Source organism: Salmo salar, chromosome ssa06 (assembly GCF_905237065.1).
Source record: "Salmo salar chromosome ssa06, Ssal_v3.1, whole genome shotgun sequence".
Taxonomy (NCBI): Eukaryota; Metazoa; Chordata; class Actinopteri; order Salmoniformes; family Salmonidae; genus Salmo; species Salmo salar.
The window spans coordinates 38,523,020-38,543,901 of NC_059447.1; the positions used below are offsets into that span (position 1 = coordinate 38,523,020).

Genomic DNA, 20,882 nt, shown 5'->3' on the forward strand with positions numbered 1-20,882 from the left:
GACATATTTCTATATATTACCATGGTGATGGATTCTCACACACTCCTCTTTATTGACAACCATCTGGGATTAGTTACCCATAAACATTACGTGAGGTGTGTTTCTTGCATGGCTGCTACAAGTCAGCTAGAAGTCCCATAAGTCTGTTTTCTTTGTACAGGATGGATCATTATTTCTGTCTGCAGTGCAATCGCACCAAACCGGGAAATAACTTTCTCTCAGTGCTCTGTAGTCAAGCCAAATGCATTCTGGGAGGAAAAAAATGTGTAATAAACTGCGGTTAGATAAAGTTGAGCTCATTGCTAAACTGCTCAGCGTATCAGTGTGTACGGTGGTGGCTCACAAAGTAGCAGGCAGGGGTAGACAAGCATTGGCAGGTTAATCAAGAATTAATGGAGAGTATCACAAATGACAATTTAAATTAGGGATGGGCAACTTTGATGGAGGTGGGGGCCGCAGAGGCTCGCAGGTCTGCATACCCACATCCATACCCACACATGCAGTCAGAGCCGGCCCTAGCCTTTTGGGGGCCCTAAGCAACATTTTAAATAGTGCTATGGCACGTAGGTCCCCTGAACGCAGCTCACTTTCCAGCTCACACTCTCAAACACCTAGATCCCCTGAACGGAGCTCACTCTCCAGATCCCAGTCACCTGAATTCTAATCACGTGTTCACACACCTGTAGGTTATTATTACACACTATTTAGTTCAGTTCTTTGCACCTCATCACTGTGAAGTATTGCTTGTTTTGTGACATACGTCTTCGGGAACTCTGTTTTTCCCCGTGATTTACACCTCTCCTGTATGATCGTTTTTGCCTGCCTCATTAACGATGCCTTTTGCCTGTTCCTGCCTGTACTTTAGCCTATCAGATTTCCTGTTACCTACCTATTTATTGCCTGATCTCCCGGACAACGTTACTAGCCTTTTCCCTGCCTGTACTGTTGCCCTTTTGGACCCTCTGTGTATTCCCTTCTGCCTGCCCCTGGACCCAGCTACCTGCCTCCTCCTGTGGTCCTTCTCAAGTATCACCTGCTGCGCCCTGTTCTTGAAACCAGCTCTCTGTCTCCCCTCGTGTTCATTACACCAAGGACATGCTGTGGAAGGAACAACACAGTTTTAATGCTGCTGCTATGAATATGTAATAAATATGTAAAATATGCATTGGTTCTGTGCGTCTATGTTACATGGAGGTGGTTATTTTACAACCCTAATGATTGCAATTAAACTAGGAATACTGGGCATTTATTACATCCCCAAATTTGCAAATGCTTTGTAGGGGTTAAATTAGATGTAAACGCTCTGTAATTTGTGTACTTCTATGTACTGTTTGGGCAATGTTAATACACAAGTCCTGCCTTGAAACATTTAACCAAGACTGCAGTACTCAACTTACATTATTCAATCTGAATCTGCTTGTTTGGGAGCTTCTTAGTTTAGCTTCTTTAATCAAGCCATTCCTAATTTCTCAAAAGGCTGAGTAAAAGCATCTGCTGTTTTTCTACATGCTGCCTTGGATGAAGAGCTCACTTTGCTCTGTAGTTCAACTCCACCTTTTCCTCTATGTCTTTCCATTACATTCTACCTCTTCTCTGTGTGAAGCTGATAAGACAAATGCTTCCAATTATCATCATAATGGCCATGATTTGATACGATAATATGCATGAGGGCATCCATTAATCGTTTTTACATTCATTATTGTCTTAATTTGCCAGAATGCCTTTATGATACACATTTTATGCCAAGTTCACATACTATAGCTTTATCATGTCTGTGATCATACTGTAGCATAGGACAGACATGTTACAGCAAATCTCAGCTGTCTCTATACTCTTTATTGTTGTCCATTGAGTTGGAACGATTGACATGGTACAGTGTTGTAAAAGAAACAGGCCTTTGTGAAGAAACACAATTAAGTGTATGACGAATACTAATTGTGAGATTAAATGGCGTGGGAGAATATATTTCTCTTTTATTTGGTTAACAAAACAGGCATGATGTTAAAGTTGGAACTAGGAAATGATATCAAAGGTTTTAAAGTTAGAGGCAGATTATACACACCTTGTTAAACTCACACTGTATTTTCAAACATGAAGAGAAATTGGATTTACTTTAAGGTGTCCTCATTCCAATGACTCCACTGAGGTAGCCATTTCAATAAGCACATATCACCTGCTCTTTTTTAATCAGATTCTTAATCCCACCTAAAGTCTTGCCCCACCATCTCATAGAATTTGATATTAAAAGGCCTATAAAAGTCCCGGAGCTGCTCAATGACCTCCCGGTCTATCTGGACATGAGTTCTACCCTTTGACTTGCCCAGGCAGCGGGGCTGGCTGCTGCTCTCCGGCTTCTTCAGGCAAGGGAAGCCTTTGGTTCGGTTAAAGTAGAAGTGCTTGTCTGTGATGATGCGTTTGAGACCCAAGAAGTCCTGGACGCGGCCCAGCTCCCCCGCCGGGTCCGTGATCAGCCGCTCGCCGCTCACGAAGTGGATCTGGGAGAGGCGAAAGTACTGCAGCCAGTTCTCTAGGTGGAGGATGTACATCCCTATGCGGATAGCGTTCCATGAGGTGTCTACCAGACCCTGGCTCCGGTTCTGGAAGGCCAGCTCCTCGAAGGTTGGGATGTCCGGCTTCTTGGACAGAGTCTGTGTGTAGTCTGAGATGGCCCTGGTGACTGGGTTACGCACCACCACAATCAGCTTGGTATTGGGGGACATACTGGCGATGCGTCTGGGAGCCTCTCGTGTCACAAAGTAGCTGGGGGTTTTCTCCAAGGTGATTTGGCTGTCTAGAGTCCGTGGCATTAGTCCTCTAAATAGGGAAAGACAGAAAGAGAAAACCGTTGATTTAAAATGTGTTTTTATGCCTGGAATCCATTGTATTAGTACTCTAGAAGGGGATAGAATAGTAAAGCAATTTAATTGTCTTGCAGAAATTGTTATCCACTTCGATAGCTGAAAAGGTTTCATGAAAACAACTCATGTTCCCTATCTCCAGGGTGACAGTGATGCTGAGGGCTGGAGGGAAATCATCCAATCACATTTTAGACTGGTGTTCATAAATCACAATCACCTGCATTAAGGACATCCAACAGAAAAAGATACTTGGGAAAATCTGGGACACACTAAATAGGTCCTCGTTTTCATAAAGTTTCTGGGGAAATGCACCTTAAAATGTTTGAAAAGTTTTTCTCATATCTATGGAAACTATGCATAGCAAAGTAAACTAGCGTTCTGATATTTTACAAGAAAATGTAGAGACTGGCATTGCTCTGGAAATTTCCTTTCATGATTCGAGCAATGGGAGTTAAGAAATGCATCATTCCTGTTTAAAACCTGGGTTATGCAAAAGTTGTATTTAAACAAGGAGTCACGAGAGTGCATTGAGCCAAGTAAAGCCCCACCCTCCCCTAACCCGAATGACACTGGGCCAAATGTGCACCATCCTATGGGACTCCCGGCCACGGCCGGTTGTGGCACAGCCCGGGAATGAACCCGGGTCTGTTGTAACACGTCTAGCACTGCAATGCAGTGCCTTAGACCGCTGTACCACCCGGGAGGCCTGAATAGTTCTAAGATACAATTACAACCTACATTTGAATACAACATTATTGTCCATTGGTTAGAACAGAAATGTGTCTTCTGCCTTTCCCAACATGCTTCTGGTCCACCTCTCTAACCTCTAGGCTACTGGACTTTCCCATTGTGTATCCATAATACAAGCTCTAGATCCAGTAAAATGCTTCTTCCCTCCAGGTCAGGACCTTGTTTCCAGAAATCTTTGAACATTAACATGGATAGATCCCACCTGACGTGCATCGAGCAGTTTCTCCCAAAACCATTCTTGCACTAAAACTGATACAGGAAATAAAATAGTAACTTTATGTCTGTGACTGATGATTCTGTGCTTCCGACTTTGTGGCAACAGTTTGGGGAAGGCCCTTTCCTGTTTCTGCATGACAATACAGAAATGGTTTGTCGAGATCTTTGTGGAAGAACTTGACTGTCCTGCTCAGATCCCTGACCTCAACCCCATCGAACACCTTTGGGATGAATTGGTATACCGACTGCGAGCCAGGCCTAAACGCCCCAACATCACTGCCCGACCTCACCAATGCTCATGTGGCTGAATAGGAGTCACCGCAGCAATGTCCAACATCTATTGGAAAGCCTTCCCAAAAGAGTGGAGGCTGTTATAGCAGCAAAGGGGGAGACCAACTCCATATTAATGCCTATGATTTTGGAATGAGACGTTTGACATGAAGGTGTCCACATACTTTTGGTCATGTAGTGTACCTTAACAGTCTGAGAAATATTGATCAGTTTAGCTTGATTTATGAATCCTGTGCTGTTCTGCTGGGTGTCTCAGTTAGCCTTACCAGTTTAGGGCCACAGGCAATCATTAATCTTCCATGGGATGGAAGGAACAGAACAGCAGTAGCACCATCCCCAGAAAACAGCTTTACACGCTAAAAACATGCTACTACTGTATATCTCAGGTGCTATGTGATGGAACTTAGTTACATCATCAACCTTAACCTATAGTATAGCATATTCTTCCTCTTTTTTTTCACACTTCCATCATCATAAATGTATTATTGCGTTGATGGAATTTTAGGAACCTATATAATCTCATGGATGAAAGCTACAGACATTCCAACACTGTTGGTTATTGTCATTTCAAACGCTACCCTTTTCGGTTTCACAATTCTCACCAACACTGTTAAAAGAAATAGCTGCAATTAGGCATATTACATAAACCTTTACAAAAATCAACCCAACCAACACCCAGGATGGTGTTACTGACAGTCTAACACTTCCACTGGTGCCTGGTGCAGGAGCTGAACGCAGTGTGAACAAGATCTGAAATTGTCACTTTTCTGCTGATGAGAAGGAGTGTTGGTACTGTACTATGCTTCGTAGCATTTCTCAACTGCCACAAAGAGGTGCATTTCTGGTCGATTAGGAATGAAAGACAATCCATCACCTCCTATAACTTTATTTAATCCACCAGGGTTTCAGATGAGACCAGGACACAAAAAAGGTTTTGTGCAGCTTTCCATAGAAAACCCATAATGGAACATATAATTCATGGGATGCTCTTACTTCACACAACCAATTACATTCTCCATTTTCCAAGTACAGTACAAGAATGATCCACTGCCTAAAGAGGAACATGTGCATTTTGGGGAGCACAAGAAACAACATGACATGCTCACATTATCTACTGGGTTTGCTGAGTCCCGGGTTTGGTTGAACAGAAACCTAGCTTGAATTGAACTTTATTTGTTCACCATTGGAGTGATGAGATACACATGTACATTTGCTCTTTAGATTATTCCCCCCTTCTCTTTATCATTAAACGTTAACAGCTTGTCAGGGACAGCTTTACCACTGTTTTATTAACCGGATTTTAATTACATTGGTGGAATTAGCATTAACATAATCTGCACTTCCATCGTGTAGGCCTACACGTTGTGCATACATTCTCAATTCAGCAGGGATTTAATCCATGTCATGTATTTGAGAAATGAATTTACCCTCTCAGATCTAATAAATTATATTGATAAAATAAATGATCCACCTGCTGCTCTCTGTATTTTTTTTTTTATTGAACTAACATTTGTTTTACAGATATTGATTATTATAAATGAAAGCCCATCCACATGATTTCAAAACATTCAACTGACCAGAATATAAACCTGCTTCTCATCAAGAAATATTTCATTAATATTTAACTAAAGTGCCATCTTCCATTTTCCTCTGATGTAAATACCCAAACCGGGGAGAAGAACAGTTATTCATATGAGCATACTGACTGCATTACTGAAAACACAACCACCACAGTGGGAAATTAGGAATGGCACCATGCAAAAGTCTGATATTACACCTCAAACTTCCGCTAACATTAATTGCCAGTTGCTATTTGCGTTGCCCTCCCTGTATTTAGACGCCTGCCTTTTTCAATGGAGGTGCTTGTAGCATAAGAGAGGACAGGAGGCTCTCGCTGTAAACTGTAATATGCCAAGGTTACTGTGACATGTGGTAAGCCATTTAGCAGCAGTGGATTCTGTCCTGACACCCTATGGTGCTTGAAGAGAACAGCACCTTCAGTAGCGTAGCTTTCTGAAAGCCTTCATTGTCGCTCGATAGGCCGACTCTCAAAGGATAGGGTCACCATGATCACTCCAGCTCTCAATACCGGCGAGCTGCGTGGAGCTCTGGGACTAAGCTACAGATTATATATTGTAAATCATATCAGATAACGCTGTAGAATTAACCATTAGGAAAATATTAATAATGATGTAGAATATAGTTGGAAGGTATACACACAATGTGGAAATGTACTGCCATTGCACACATTTTGACACATACAGTACATCCACACACACACACACACACACACACACACACACACACACACACACACACACACACATATCTATAAAGCTGGCAGTAACTGGCATTTTGTGTCATGAATCAAAGTTGTAGAGAGATGGATGGGCTCCCTGCTCTGATCATCATCCGGATCCTGTGAGCTGGAACTAAATTGACTGGAGTAATTTACAGCCGTCTCCTGTTCAGGTTATTGGTGAAACTCTGAGAGGAGTCAGGATGTGTTACAGGCTGTGACATTTTAATCACTCTGTTAAAATGAACCGAGGTGTGAAGGATCTATACCAACATTGTAAATGTGCCCAGTGCTCACAAGATTGCAAAGAGATAGCAATTCCCCCCTCACCGGTAAAAACACACGTGTGTATTTAATATCCCCCCTGACAGATGTGTTGAGACCAACACCTAAAAATCATGTCTGGCATACTGTAACATTAAAAGTGCCAAAGGATGTGCCAAGTAACCTGTCTGCTAACATGACTCCGCTGAGCAAGTCAACATTGTACAGACACACAGGCACCAGCTATATCAGGCATGTAACACCGTAGCAGCAGGTAAAGGTCAGCTTTGGATCACCTCCTTCAGCACAATCAATTAACCCAGACCTCGCCAGTGGAACTTCATTGATGTTTCAGATCAAGAGGGAATTGAGTGCATTATAAGAGTCCTCAGTAAATATTTGCTGGTGAACCACAGTAGTGCGTATACATAACTTTGGTATGGTCATTAGCAGGTCTTCTAATGTGGACAAAATGGAATGTGTGTGGCGGCAGATGCACAGAACACTTGTAGCATCTCTAAGGTTGAGTTCAAATGTAGCATAGCATCTTTCAATAGATGTACAGAACACGTGTAGCATCTCTAAGGTTGAGTTCAAATGTAGCATAGCATCTTTCAATAGATGTACAGAACACGTGTAGCATCTCTAAGGTTGAGTTCAAATGTAGCATAGCATCTTTCAATAGATGTACAGAACACGTGTAGCATCTCTAAGGTTGAGTTCAAATGTAGCATAGCATCTTTCAATAGATGTACAGAACACGTGTAGCATCTCTAAGGTTGAGTTCAAATGTAGCATAGCATCTTTCAATAGATGTACAGAACACGTGTAGCATCTCTAAGGTTGAGTTCAAATGTAGCATAGCATCTTTCAATAGATGTACAGAACACGTGTAGCATCTCTAAGGTTGAGTTCAAATGTAGCATAGCATCTTTCAATAGATGTACAGAACACGTGTAGCATCTCTAAGGTTGAGCTAAAATGTAGCATAGCATCTTTCAATAGATGTACAGAGTCAGGTATTGATGTGGCTAAATCAATAACCCAATCATGGAGTATTCTGTTTAATCTCAAACCTTTGTGGCACAGGAGGTTGGTGGCACCTTAATTGGGGAGGACGGGCTCGTGGTAATGGCTGGAGCGGAGTCAGCGGAATGGTATCAAATACATCAAACATGGTTTGATGCCATTCCATTTGCTCTGTTCCAGACATTATTGTGAGCCATCCTCCCCTCAGCAGCCTCCACTGCTTTGTGGATTTTGTTTGCCTACTTCAGTGTTGTATTCACTTCCTCCACGTTCAAGCTATCACCCACTGTCAGTAGAAAGGCTGTGGCGGTGACAGACTGTTTGCAACAGAATTAATCCAGGCCTCGTGGTACTAATTACCCAGCTTTATGATGAGTCAGAGGATTGGACAGTAATGCGAGGGCCAGGCCTGATCTGATTGGGATTTAAATTGGAAACCATCAATCATGACAAGCAGGCAGTGTCCCTGCAACAGACAGACAGCCGGAGAGATTTAGAGAGTGGCCCCTATCTCTGGCAGAGCAGAACGTGTCTGTCATCACACAGACTAATAATGAACCCTGCCTACTATACAACACACAGCTTGTGAGTTACTGTCTACTAACCAGGGACAGGGAGCATGGTGACTTCAACATATCCATTATATGTGGTGTTGGGATGGCCTCGGCTCGAGCGGGGGTTATTTGGAAAAGCCCCTGATTAAATTATGACAAAGGTCTCATGGCTCATCATGGTCACTTCCAAATGGTCTGTAGAACGTAAGATGAAGTGAGATCAGTGCAGGGAAAAGCCTGGGATTTAGAGCATGTCTATACTGCTTTCTTGGTGGATGCTAAGAGCATGTTGTTGAATTGTAGTGTTATACAGTATTGTATGAGGATTTCAAAGCTTTCTCACATACCTCTATTACCGGGGCCTGAATTATATTCACATTCACATAGACAGTCACATATCCACATATCCATTGCTTTCATTCTGAAGCCTTTCATCTTCTAATTTGTATTGCATCTCACAACAATACAGTGAATAGTCTATCTAATGTTATAGGATTCAGGGACAGGTAATACCAGTATGTGAGAAAGCTTTTAAATCATTATATTGCTACAAACCACGGTATGTGCCTATGTTTATGGTATGGCTACGTCACATCTTCAATGACACAAGGAGGGTTCATTTGTACAGACCATGTTATGTTACAGTTGAGAACAACCCAGATTGCAATTACACAGCTTCATGTGTTCTAACACACAAAGCTGTAATAAAACCAGAGTCTCTATACAATCCCATCACCGCAGTCTACTCCCCTCGCCTGGTACGAAGGAAAAACCTTCATTCTATCTCCACTGGAAAAGATTATCTTATTAATATTTCACTCACTGCCATTTCTGCTGGGATGACGTCCAAGCATTAATCACCAGTCAGCAGCGACAGAAGCTGGTCTCAATGGAAGTCAATTAAGAGTTACCTAGCAATGTCCCAGACAGCAATACTGAAACCAGGCCAGCTGGTTGGTTAACTAGACCAAGAAATCAGTTATAGTCAACTGCCAAGACAACCAGCAGCAGGTCTTATTCAACAAAGCTCTGATCTGTTGTATACACACCTTGACAATCTTTTCCAGAGTAAACTATGTTTTTACATCAGGACTGTCCTGTTTGTCTGTATGGGAAAGAAATATTTCAGAATCAGAATCAGTCTGACCTCAATGATGTCTGATTGAGTCGTGTTGGCTGTGCACTACGTTTCACAGAAATGACAACACATTGCAATATTCTAATCCACTGAGGATGTTGAGAGACAATTGCTCTCCTGAAGCGATAAAGTGTTGAATTAATGCAAACCAAATGCTGTTACTGTGTCTGACTTTGATGTGGGAAAGTGTCCAACTATCCCAAAATGAAGACACTCTCAGGAAGACCCCGAAATCCATGCCTGGCAAGCTGCACATCCTCAGATGAGCGTTTCAGTTAATTGGGTAAATGTTTCAGATTAATTAACTGCGGCTCCGCTGCCAATTTCAATGAAACACAGTGTAAACAAAACTATTTCAGTGCATGTCAGCCTAACCTCACATCCTGTTCAGTTTAAACTTGTTTCCTCCTGTCACATTTCCCCCTGTCTGTCTTTGCAAAAGGCTTTCTGCTGAACTGCAGGGAGTAATGGAAAACATTACCAACGCATAATGAGACAATGCAAATATTCATTCAGTCTGTAGTTCAAATACAAATGGTTCTAAAGACACCTGGCATATGCTAGAGAAAGGAAATATTGGAATATTGCTTGCAAGGAATCCATTCAAAATCAAATCAAATTGTATTTGTCACATGCGCCGAATACAACAGGTATAGACCTTATTGTGAAATGCTTACTTACAAGCCCTTAACCAACAATGCTTTAAGAAGTCAATAACATTTTTTTTAAGTGTTAAGTAAAAAATAGATAAGTTAAAAAATTAAAGTTTTAAATAAAAGTAACAAATAATTAAACAGCAGCAGTAAAATAACAAGCGAGACAATATATGGCTACAGGTACAGAGTCAATGTGCGGGGGCACCAGTTAGTCGAGGTAATTGAGGTAATATGTACATGTAGGTAGAATTAAAGTGACTATGCATAGATTATGAACAGAGAGTAGCAGCAGCGTAAAAGAGGGGTCTGGGTAGCCCTTTGATTAGCTGTTCAGGAGTCTTATGGCTTGGAGGTAGAAGCCATTAAGAAGCCTTTTGGACCTAGACTTGGCGCTCCGGTACCGCTTGTCGTGAGGTAGCAGAGAGAACAGTCTATGACTAGGGTGGCTGGAGTCTTTGACAATTTTTAGGGCCTTCCTCTGACACCGCCTGATATAGAGGTTCTGGGTGGCAGGAAGCTTGGCCCCAGTGATGTACTGGACCGTACACACTACCCTCTGTAGTGCCTTGCGGTCGGAGGCCATGTCACGGTAGTCGAAGGGATTAGACCAAGGCGCAGCGGGTTGCGTGCTCATCATTATTTTATTTATATGTGAACACAAAAAAAAACAAGAAACAAAGAAACGACAGTACGACAGTTTCGCAGGCTATCCAAAACAGCAATGCAAAAAACAACTACCCACAAAGGGACAGGTGGAAAACAAGCTCCCTAAGTATGACTCTCAATCAGAAACAACGATGTACAGCTGTTCCTGATTGAGAGCCACACCAGGCCAACAAAGAAATACACAACATAGAAACCCTAGAATACAAAACAAGAACATAAACCAAAAACCCCGGAACACATAAATCCAACACCCCTCTACATACACACACCATATAAAACAAATACCATATAAAACAAATACCCCCTGCCACGTCCTGACCAAACTACAATAACCAATAACCCCTTATACTGGTCAGGACGTGACAGGCCAAGCAGTTGCCATACCAGGCAGTGAGGCAACCAGTCAGGATGCTCTCGATGGTGCAGCTGTAGAACCTTTTGAGGATCTGAGGACCCATGCCAAATCTTTTCAGTCTCCTGAGGGGGAATAGACTTTGTCGTGCCCTCTTTACGACTGTCTTAGTGTGTTTGGACCATGATAGTTTGTTGATGATGTGGACACCAAGGAACTTGAAGCTCTCAACCTGTTCCACTACAGCCCCGTCGATGAGAATGGGGGCGTGCTCGGTCCTCCTTTTCCTGTAGTCCACAGTCATCTCCTTTGTCTTGATCACGTTGAGGGAGAGTTGTTGTCCTGGCACCACACGACCAGGTCTCTGACCTCCTCCCTATAGGCTGTCTCATCGTTGTCGGTGATCAGGCCTACCACTGTTGTGTCATCGGGAAAATTGATGATGGTGTTGGAGTCGTGCCTGGCCATGCAGTCATGAGTGAACAAGGAGAACAGTGTTCTTTGGCACAGGAACTATGGTGGTCTGCTTGAAACATGTTGGTATTACAGACTGTCAGTGAAGACACTTGTCAGTTGGTCAGCGCATGTTCGGAGTACACGTCCTGGTAATCCATCTGGCCCTGCGGTCTTGTGAATGTTGACCTGTTTAAAGGTCTTCCTCACATCGGCTACGGAGAGCGTTATCACACAGTCTTCCGAAACAGCTGGTGCTGTCATGCATGTTTCAGTGTTACTTGCCTCGAAGCAAGCATAGAAGTAATTTAGCTAATATGGTAGGTCTGTGTCACTGGGCAGCTCGTGGCTGTGCTTCCCTTTTTAGTCTGTAATAGTTTGCAAGCCCTGCCACATCCGAGGAGCAGTACGATTCAATCTTAGTCCTGTATTGACGCTTTGCCTGTTTGATGGTTTGTCAGAGGGCATAGCGGCAATTCTTATAAGCTTCCGGGTTAGAGTCCCGCTCCTTGAAAGCGGCATCAATGCACTTATTGATGACGCCAGTGACTGATGTGGTGTACTCCTCAATGCCATAGGAACATATTCCAGTATGTGCTTGCAAAACAGTCCTGTGGCTTAGAATCTGCTTCATCTGACCACTTTCTTATTGACCGAGTCACTAGTGCTTCCTGCTTTAGTTTTTGCTTGTAAGCAGGAATCAGGAGGATAGAATTATGGTCAGATTTGCCAAATGGAGGGTGAGGGAGAGCATTGTATGTGTCTCTGTGTGTGGAATAAAGGTGATCTAGAGTTGTTTTCCCACTGTTTGCACATTTAACATGCTGATAGAAATTAAACAAAACTGATTTGGGTTTCCCTGCATTAAAGTCTTCGGCCACTAGGAGCGCCGCCTCTGGATGAGCGTTGTCCTGTTTGCTTATGGCCGTATACAGCTCATTGAGTGCTGTCTTAGTGCCAGCATCAGTCTGCGGCGGTATATAGACAGCTACGAAAAATATAGATGTAAACTCTCTTGGTAAATAGTGTGGTCTACAGCTGATCATGAGATACTCTATCTCAGGCGAGCAAAACCTCGAGACCTCCTTGGAATTCGTGCACCAGCTGTTATTTACAAATATACATAGGCCAACGCCCCTTGTCTTACCAGAGGCCACTGTTCTATCCTGCCGAAAAAGCTTGAAACCCGCCAGCTGAACATTAATCATGTCGTCGTTCAGCCACAACTCAGTGAAACATAAGATATTACAGTTTTAATGTCCAGCTGGTAGGATATACGTTCTCGTAGTTCATCTATTTTATTATCGATTGATTGTACATTGGCTAATAGGACCGATGGTAAAGGTAGATTATCCTCTCGGTGATGGATCCTTACACCCGGACCGTCATCCACGATATCTCTGTCTTTTCCTCCTGCGAATGACAGGGATGAGGGCCTTGTCGGGTGTCTGGAGTAAATCCTTCCCCTCCAACTCGTTGAAGAAGATGAATTCCTCCAGTACGGGGTGAGTAATGGCTGCCCTGATATCAAGAAGCTCTTTTCGGTCATAAGACACGGTGGCAGAAACATTATGTACAAAATTAGTTACAAATAACGCAAAAAAACATACACAATAGCACAATCGGTTATGGGATTGTAAAACGGCGGCCATCTCCTTCGAAATTGTTTGATGCGTGTATACTATGTATTGTACTAACTAGACTAGACTCCAGGAAAAACAGTTTGAACGGAGTTGTGCATATCCCCATTTAATCAAACTCAATTTACTACAGTCAAAACTACACATTTGTTTAATCACATTATACATTTATAGGCTTGGTGTCGGCCATGTTAGATTCTGTCTCTCAGAATAGTGTCATTGTGTGGCCTTGCCTCCAGGGTGGCCTACCATTCTCAACAGCTCTTAATGATATGTACAGCTGGGTTACTTACAGTTGGTAAAGGCTCTATCCCTGTCTCTGAGTAGGAAACTCACAACACCACTACCTCTGCCTCTTGCTGCTGGCAACTCCAGCTAATGACTTATTCAATACAAAATCCTAATACCAAAACCTCACTCTGCCATGGTGTCTTTGGGGGATATTCCCGAGAGAAGTTGTTTTTGTAATTAATGGTAACTGCTACATGTTTCTGAGCTATATCGGGATTAAGACTCCTCATTACTAGTGGAGAGAGATGCCTGGGCCAGTGGAATGTGCAGTTCCCTCCGTTAAATGAGCAGCAGACAACTTTCTGTCCTTGTCAACCTTTCTGACGCTAGAGTTCCGGGGCTCAGTATCCTCCCTGAGCCAATTAATGGTGGACCTGGAGAATACTCTTGGCTGAAGCAGATTCTACGAGGCCTCTTGCACAATTTGAACACTTCTCATTTGATGTGCGTCTGACTCCTGTAAAATCAGTAGAGCTGAGATGCCATTTTAAGTTCTGATGGTGATGGTGTGTAGGGATGCGGATTTGTTCGATTTTTTTGATCGCGTGCAAAAATGGAAAAACGCGTCCATGAAGTGTTGCGGAATTGGTTGCAGTATAATGTATGATTCAGCTGCCCCTTATATAGTCACAGGGATGGAGAGACACTCACATCCAATCTAAATTAGGCCAAATGGGTCTTATTCTATTCTGGAGATCAAGTAATGAGCATTGCACCATTTCACTGTCGTCACACAGGTCTGTCACTTACAATGGGGTGAAAATAGTTGGACTATGCAAGTAATGCGCAATTAAAAAGATTAAAAATAGAAGACAGTCTATCACAGTGACTCATTAGACGATGGCGACAATCGTATTATTTAAAGCTGAGACCAGGTCATATTAGTTCTCGTCCGCATAAAGTTTCAGCCACCATGACTGAGGTGAACTAATACAGCAAACACTCATTACATTTAAATGGATGGTGTCTCATGTCTTGGACTGAAATAAAATGAAAAATAAGACTCTCTGAAGCACATTATTAAAGGTGATTTGTATGGAACTTCTGACGTTAATCAGCCAATTTATCTTTCTCATTACTGGCGGCATTTAGGTGGCTCTTATTGCAAGATGTCAGTGGCTAAACTAAAATTGCTTTCAGAGGGGATTAGAGACACTGTTGCTAGGTCCTGGCCTCTGTGGCATTTTAATTAATCAGTCCCCAAATAGTACTGATGAATTTAGAGCCTGTGTGTGTGTGTGTGTGTGTGTGTGTGTGTGTGTGTGTGTGTGTGTGTGTGTGTGTGTGTGTGTGTGTGTGTGTGTGTGTGTGTGTGTGTGTGTGTGTGTGTGCGTGCGTGTGTACGTGTGTGCATGCATGGGAGTGGGTACGTAAGTGTGAGTGTGTAATTAATAATTAACGCGAAACTAATTATATGAATACAGTATCTGCTAATATTGGCACTATATTGGCACAAGCCTACTGCACACAAACTTCCCGCTGTTCTATTAGTCTAATATTAGCATTATTGCAATTATATTATAGGCCTATTCTTAACCTCCAGAGTGTGTGAAAAAGCACTGCTACGTCAAGTCCTCAGCCCTGAACTGAATGCCTCCAGGTCCCTTAAATGGATTTAAGCAGCTCCCCAATGGGTGAGTCTGACTCAACTGACTTAAACACAGCAGGTATAAATGGCTTCACACTGCGATGGGACAGTGAGCACACACCCCAACCAACTGGGCTTAGGGAGAGCTGCTGGGTGATTTCACTAGAGTGGCCTGTCTGATAGAATCTCCTACAGAACAGAACACTTTCTAATGGCACATTCTTTGTTTCAGTGGGTTTTCTCTCTCAGCTAACTGTAGATGCGGCCCATGAGAGTTCCCTGCTCGGTTTCACTCAACAGGTACCATGTTCTGTCAGAGAGGAGAATGTGACACCTGTGTAATGCCTGATTTTAGGCATGCGGGTACCATCTTCAGCAAAGGTCTTACGGTTGCCAAGGGATGAGAGCAGGTGGAGTCACACAACTGAGCCAAGCTGAGCTGAGATTTACTGGACCTGGCCATGCTGGAAAGGATCATGTGAAAGGAAAATATAAAAGCCAGCGCAGTACTGTTTGGGTAGGCACAATAATGAGAAAAGGCTATTACTCTTCTATGGACTTTGTTATCCAAGGTCTGACTCGTGGGTAAGAGACAGCGCCAGTGTCCTGTCTCATCGATGTACACTGGAGCGACATCCCGTCAGAGGGAAGGCAGGAGGAGTCCTACCTTATCCGAGGTCACTAATCAATCTTAGCCATGTTTCTGCTGGAGAGGGTTTCTTAAAAGTCTGCCGCTGAAAATATCTATTACCGTTGATCTGCATGTTTACTTACTGAAATTTGACACTGCAGCTATACTGTGGCATTTCAACCTGGGTATCAAGCCAAAGTAACTTCATCCTGGATTTGGGGCATGATTTACTTGTAATGCTTACGATTCCAATTGCTTTTGTTCTGAGTGTTTCTTTTACTCTGGTATTCCAAAATATTTGTATGCCTTGGGAAATCAAAGCTTTAGATCAATTATCTCACAAACTACACTATATGGTATGTGGCTCCCCCTTCAAATTAGCGGATTTGACTCTTTCAGTCACACCGTTGCTGACAGGTGTATAAAATTGAGCACACAGCCATGCAATCTCCATAGACAAACATTGGCAGCAGAATGGCCTTACTGAAGAGCTCATTGACTTTCAACAAGTCAGTTTGTCAAATTTCTGCCCTGCTACAGCTGCCCCGGTCAACTGCTGTTATTGTGAAGTGGCAACGTCTAGGAGCAACAACGGCTCAGCCGCAAAGTGGTAGGCCACACAAGCTCACAGAACGGGACCACCGAGTGCTGAAGCGCGTAACGAGTAGAAATCATCTGTGTTCGGTTGCAGCACTCACTACCGTGTTCCAAACTGCCTCTGGAAGCAATGTCAGCACAATAACTGTTTGTCAGGAGCTTCATGAAAGGGGTTTCCATGAACGAGCAGCCACACACAAGCCTAAGATCCCCATGCGCAATGCCAAGCATCGGCTGGAGTGGTGTAAAGCTCGCCACCGTGGCGCAGTGGAAACGGGTTCTCTGGAGTGATGAATCACGCTTCATCAACTGGCAGTCTGACGGAAGAATATGGGTTTTGCGGATGGCAGGAGAACGCTACCTGCCCCAATGCACAGTGCCAACTATAAAGTTTGGTGGAGGAGGAATAATAGTCTGGGGCTGTTTTTCATGGTTCGGCTAGGCCGCTTAGTTCCAGTGAAGGGAAAACTTAATGCTTCAGCATACAATGACATTCTAGACGATTCTGTGCTTCCAACTTTGTGGCAACAGTTTGAGGAAGAACTTTTCCTGTTTCAGCAGGGCAGTGCCCCCATGCACAAAGCGAGGTCCATACAGAAAATGTTTGTCGAGATCAGTGTGGAAGAACTTGACTGGCCTGCACAGAGCCCTGACCTCAACCCCATTAAACACTTCAGGGATGAATTGGAACGGCGACTGCGACCCAACCTCACTAATGCTCTTGTGGATGGAAGCAAGTCTTACCAGAAGAGTGGAGGTTGTTATAGCAGCAATGGGGGAACCAACATCCATATTAATACCCATAATTTTGGAATGAGATGTTTGACGAGCAGGTGTCCACATAATTTTTGGTCATGTAGTGTATCTACACTGAAAATACAAAACATGAATAACACCTTCACTTTCCATGAAATAGACTGACCAGGTGAATCCAGGTGAAAGCAATAATCCCTTATTGACGCCACTTGTTAAATCCACTTCAATTACTGTAGATGAAGGGGAGAGGAACAGTTAAAGAAGGACATTTAAGCCTTGCAACAATTGAGACATGGATTGTGTATGTATCATTCAGAGGGTGAATGGGCAAGACAAAATATTTAAGTGCCTTTGAATGGGGTATAGTAATAGGTGCCAGGTGCACCGGTTTGTGTCAAGAACAGCAATGCTGATGGGTTTTTCACGCTCAACGGTTTCCCGTGTGTATCAAAAATTGTCCACCACCCAAAGGACATCCAGCCAACTTGGTACAACTGTGGGAAGCATTGGAGTCAACATGGGCCAACATCTCCGTGGAACGCTTTCGACACCTTGTAAAGTCCTTGTAGAGTCCATGCCCCGATGACCTGAGGCTGCAACTCAATATCAGGAAGGTGTCCCTAATTGTCGTTATACTCATTGTATCTATGAGTGTTCACTACTGTACTGTGTTATGAAAAAGGATCTCTAAGTGATCATTATCAACAATCTCAACAAGAGTGGTAGGTAGAGAGGAGGGAATATACTGCACACTTATTCCATGTACCACAAGGTACCTGATTAGCCTAATGATCATGAAAAACGTTATGGACTTTCACGAACTTTCACGAACACAATCGTGGGACAGTCAAGTATACACCCTGGTACACACTTCTTTTTAAGCGGACTAATAATGTCAGCGATACGCATTAGAATAGAATGGATATAAATGCAATACACCCAACCATATCTATATTCTCTCATAGGCAGGCCTACATACATTAGGTTGTAAGAAGTCATAAGCCTACTTAGCCTAAGCCTACTGTTTTATTGAGACAAATTCCTTCGTAGGGGGCATGCACTTGTTCAAAAAATGTAATATTGAAAATGAAAATATATCATAAACAGACAAATGAGTTTATTATATATTGAAATCAACGTGACATTTCGTACCTGTACCAGTCCAATCCTCGGTCATAGTTTCTATCGAAAAAGTGGGGCTCTGTTCCAAGCGCGCGCACATCTGGATGAATTCGAATGAACTCCAGCACTGCCCTGGTGCCGCCCTTCTTCACCCCGATGATTAGTGCATTAGGTAACTTTTTGTTTCCATATTTCTGTGCAACAGTAATATTATATTCGGATGGGGCAATACTCCGTTTGTGAGTGATGGGCAAGGCAGAATTTCTACTTTGGTTGCGAGCATTACTTGATCCTTGGTGAGTGAATGCCACGTTTAAAGTCTCATCCAGAGCTGTCCTCCTGTCCGCGGTGCAATCTTTTTGCAGAAGTTTTTTGCTTCCTACGTTCTTGTGATGGAGGCACTTTTTTTCCTCAGAACTCTGGGTTGGCATGATTGTACCGCAACAAAACAGTATGCTGTAGCATAAATATGTGAAGGACAATGAAATGGTGAATATAAAAATAAATCGTTTGCTCAACCTATTTGAAGATGGCACGATTCGGTTTGAGATCAACCTATATGCCATATCTCCATGGGTCAAGGGACTGCATGTTTTTCTTCTGTGCTGCGCCTGGACTGCGGTGTCTCCCTGTGGAACAGGACTCTGCATCTGCCAACATCCCAACACGACAGAAAACCAGGTAAATGTTCCTCCAAGAAATTACTTATGCACAATTTGCATCGTTTCCAATTAAACAATTGTTGGATAACTTTGGAGTAAATTGATTTCAGCCATTTTCTTGGAAAAAGGAGAATGATTCCGCCTAAAGGAGTTCATATAGTTTGAGTGGTAGGATGATTGCATCAGGAATATTAACTAATTGCATAATATTTTGTCGAAACACTTAAACCCCCACGGAGTCGTTATCCTCAATCCCATCCTTCGTTTTCCTCAATCCGTTGGTCTGGGTAAAATATGCCGTCCGTTGGATAATGATGAGTGATTTTGGAAACCTGCCGAAATCCATAAATCTGCCTCTCTTCCAAAAGGCACTGTGTAATCTGCCATTGACTCTAATCCGTGCGAAGCCTCAGCCTCGCCTTCACTGGATCTGCGATGTTCAGCTCATGTTTGGCTGCTTTCTCAAAGTTCTCAAGAATGCGGTTGCGGCAGTCAGGGACAGATGATGAATATATAAAGATGCCGTCTGACGTCACTCTTCATATGATCATATTCTCCATGCATTTAACTTTTTAAAGGAATACTCCTGGTAGCCTATTTTATAGAGACATACAGCATATATAGTTGGCAGGTGAAGCATAGTCAATGTGGATACCTGTGTGTGAACATTTCCACATAACTCACATGAATGTGTGTTCTCTAGCCAATTGGATTTAATAGGACAACAAGCATTTTTATTTAGAAAATAACTTTGAATTGCACAATGGCAGGCCATTAATTGCTCCCTTTCAATCATGAAAGTACACAACAAAGATGATCTCTAATCTTGAATCTCCAAGCTGTTGCACAGATCTCTGCTTCACGGACATTCTAAACTGAGAGACATGACTGAATATTCCTAGTCTGAGTCATAAAGGGCTTAGATTTGAACAGGTGAAATCTCCATGATTCTGTGCTCTCTCTCACAGATGGGTGTTCTGGGGCCCTGCACTGTAGCCAAGGAGATAAACATGTTGCTTTGTGTCATACGTAAGCACACCCATTGAGCAGATGTTATCCAGTAAAGCCATACAGTCTACCCACCAGACAACATCAAATCAAATTGCATTTTATTTGTCACATGCGCCGAATACAACAGTGAAATGCTTACTTACAAGCCCTTAACCAACAATGCAGTTTTACGAAAAAGAAGTGTTCTTAGAACTGCATTGTTGGTAAATGGCTTGTAAGTAATATTTATCCACACACACACACAAATACAAACACACACACCGTATGTTTGTTATTCCACAATTCCATCACAGCTTTTTATTTCAGTCATTTTAGCATCATTACTTGAAAACCAAACAGCAAACGTAATGGCTCACAATACATCATTACATGATTTGAGCATATTTTAATCAGTTTACTCAGCTAATGTGGATGCTCTCCCAGTCTCACAGAGCAGAGAGGGAACGTTGGAGTAGTGAAACACTAGATTTTCCAAATTAGCGAGGCACCAGGGAGTCTGTTTCTCTATTTCACTCTGTGCCTCTGCCATGGGGCTGAACCTGCTATTAGTGAAATGTGATTTGGGACCACCGATCAATTGGGGCCACAGTCCCCAGTAATATGACATTGATACAGCAAGGCGTAGTGGGGTTCATTAACCTTTCCAGCCCAGCTAGAGAGAACCCTGGGGCTTCAAAGTGCAAATGCTTTACAGTCATGTCTAAGGGAGCTCTACAATATTACCCAACTGTGTACTGCTCAGTTTGTACTGGTGATGTAGGTTCATCACTCTTAGAATGGTGAAGGTCTGTTGTATTGAGGCTGGGTTCTGGACTCATGTCCTCATAGCTCAACTTCCATCTAGCAGAATTGTTAATATTGAAAGAATCCACGGGACAGTGCAAAGGGAATTTTAAAAGCATGTCCTCTCTGGCTGTATTCCTTGCCTCACAGTTAGCTTTTTTATTTCATAATGAGTCTCAATGTCTAATTTGGAAAAGTAGGCACTGTAGGTCTCTGTATACACATGGATAAAACGCTCAAACTCCTGTCCTTGCATGGGGGGGAGGTTCTAAATT

General features: G+C 42.9%; 1 protein-coding gene across 1 annotated transcript; it reads right to left on the bottom strand.

Annotated features, from left to right (window-relative positions):
• Positions 1-1,811: 1,811 nt before the first annotated feature.
• On the bottom strand, positions 1,812-19,296 carry LOC106607396 (heparan sulfate glucosamine 3-O-sulfotransferase 2). Its single transcript, XM_014204319.2, has 2 exons — positions 18,182-19,296; positions 1,812-2,814 (listed from the first exon to the last, which is right to left on the bottom strand). The coding sequence occupies exons 1-2, from the start codon at positions 18,799-18,801 to the stop codon at positions 2,196-2,198; spliced, it is 1,239 nt and encodes a 412-aa protein (XP_014059794.2). The 5' UTR covers positions 18,802-19,296; the 3' UTR covers positions 1,812-2,195.
• Between the last annotated feature and the right edge of the window lie 1,586 nt (positions 19,297-20,882).

Bases quoted from the DNA above. Each gene is read 5' to 3' on its own strand.
- LOC106607396 (XM_014204319.2), bottom strand. From the start codon at position 18,801: ATGCAGAGTCCTGTTCCACAGGGAGACACCGCAGTCCAGGCGCAGCAC. The intron at 2,815-18,181 runs GTACGAAATGTC...TTCCCTATTTAG, and splicing joins CGAGGATTGGACTGGTACAG to AGGACTAATGCCACGGACTC.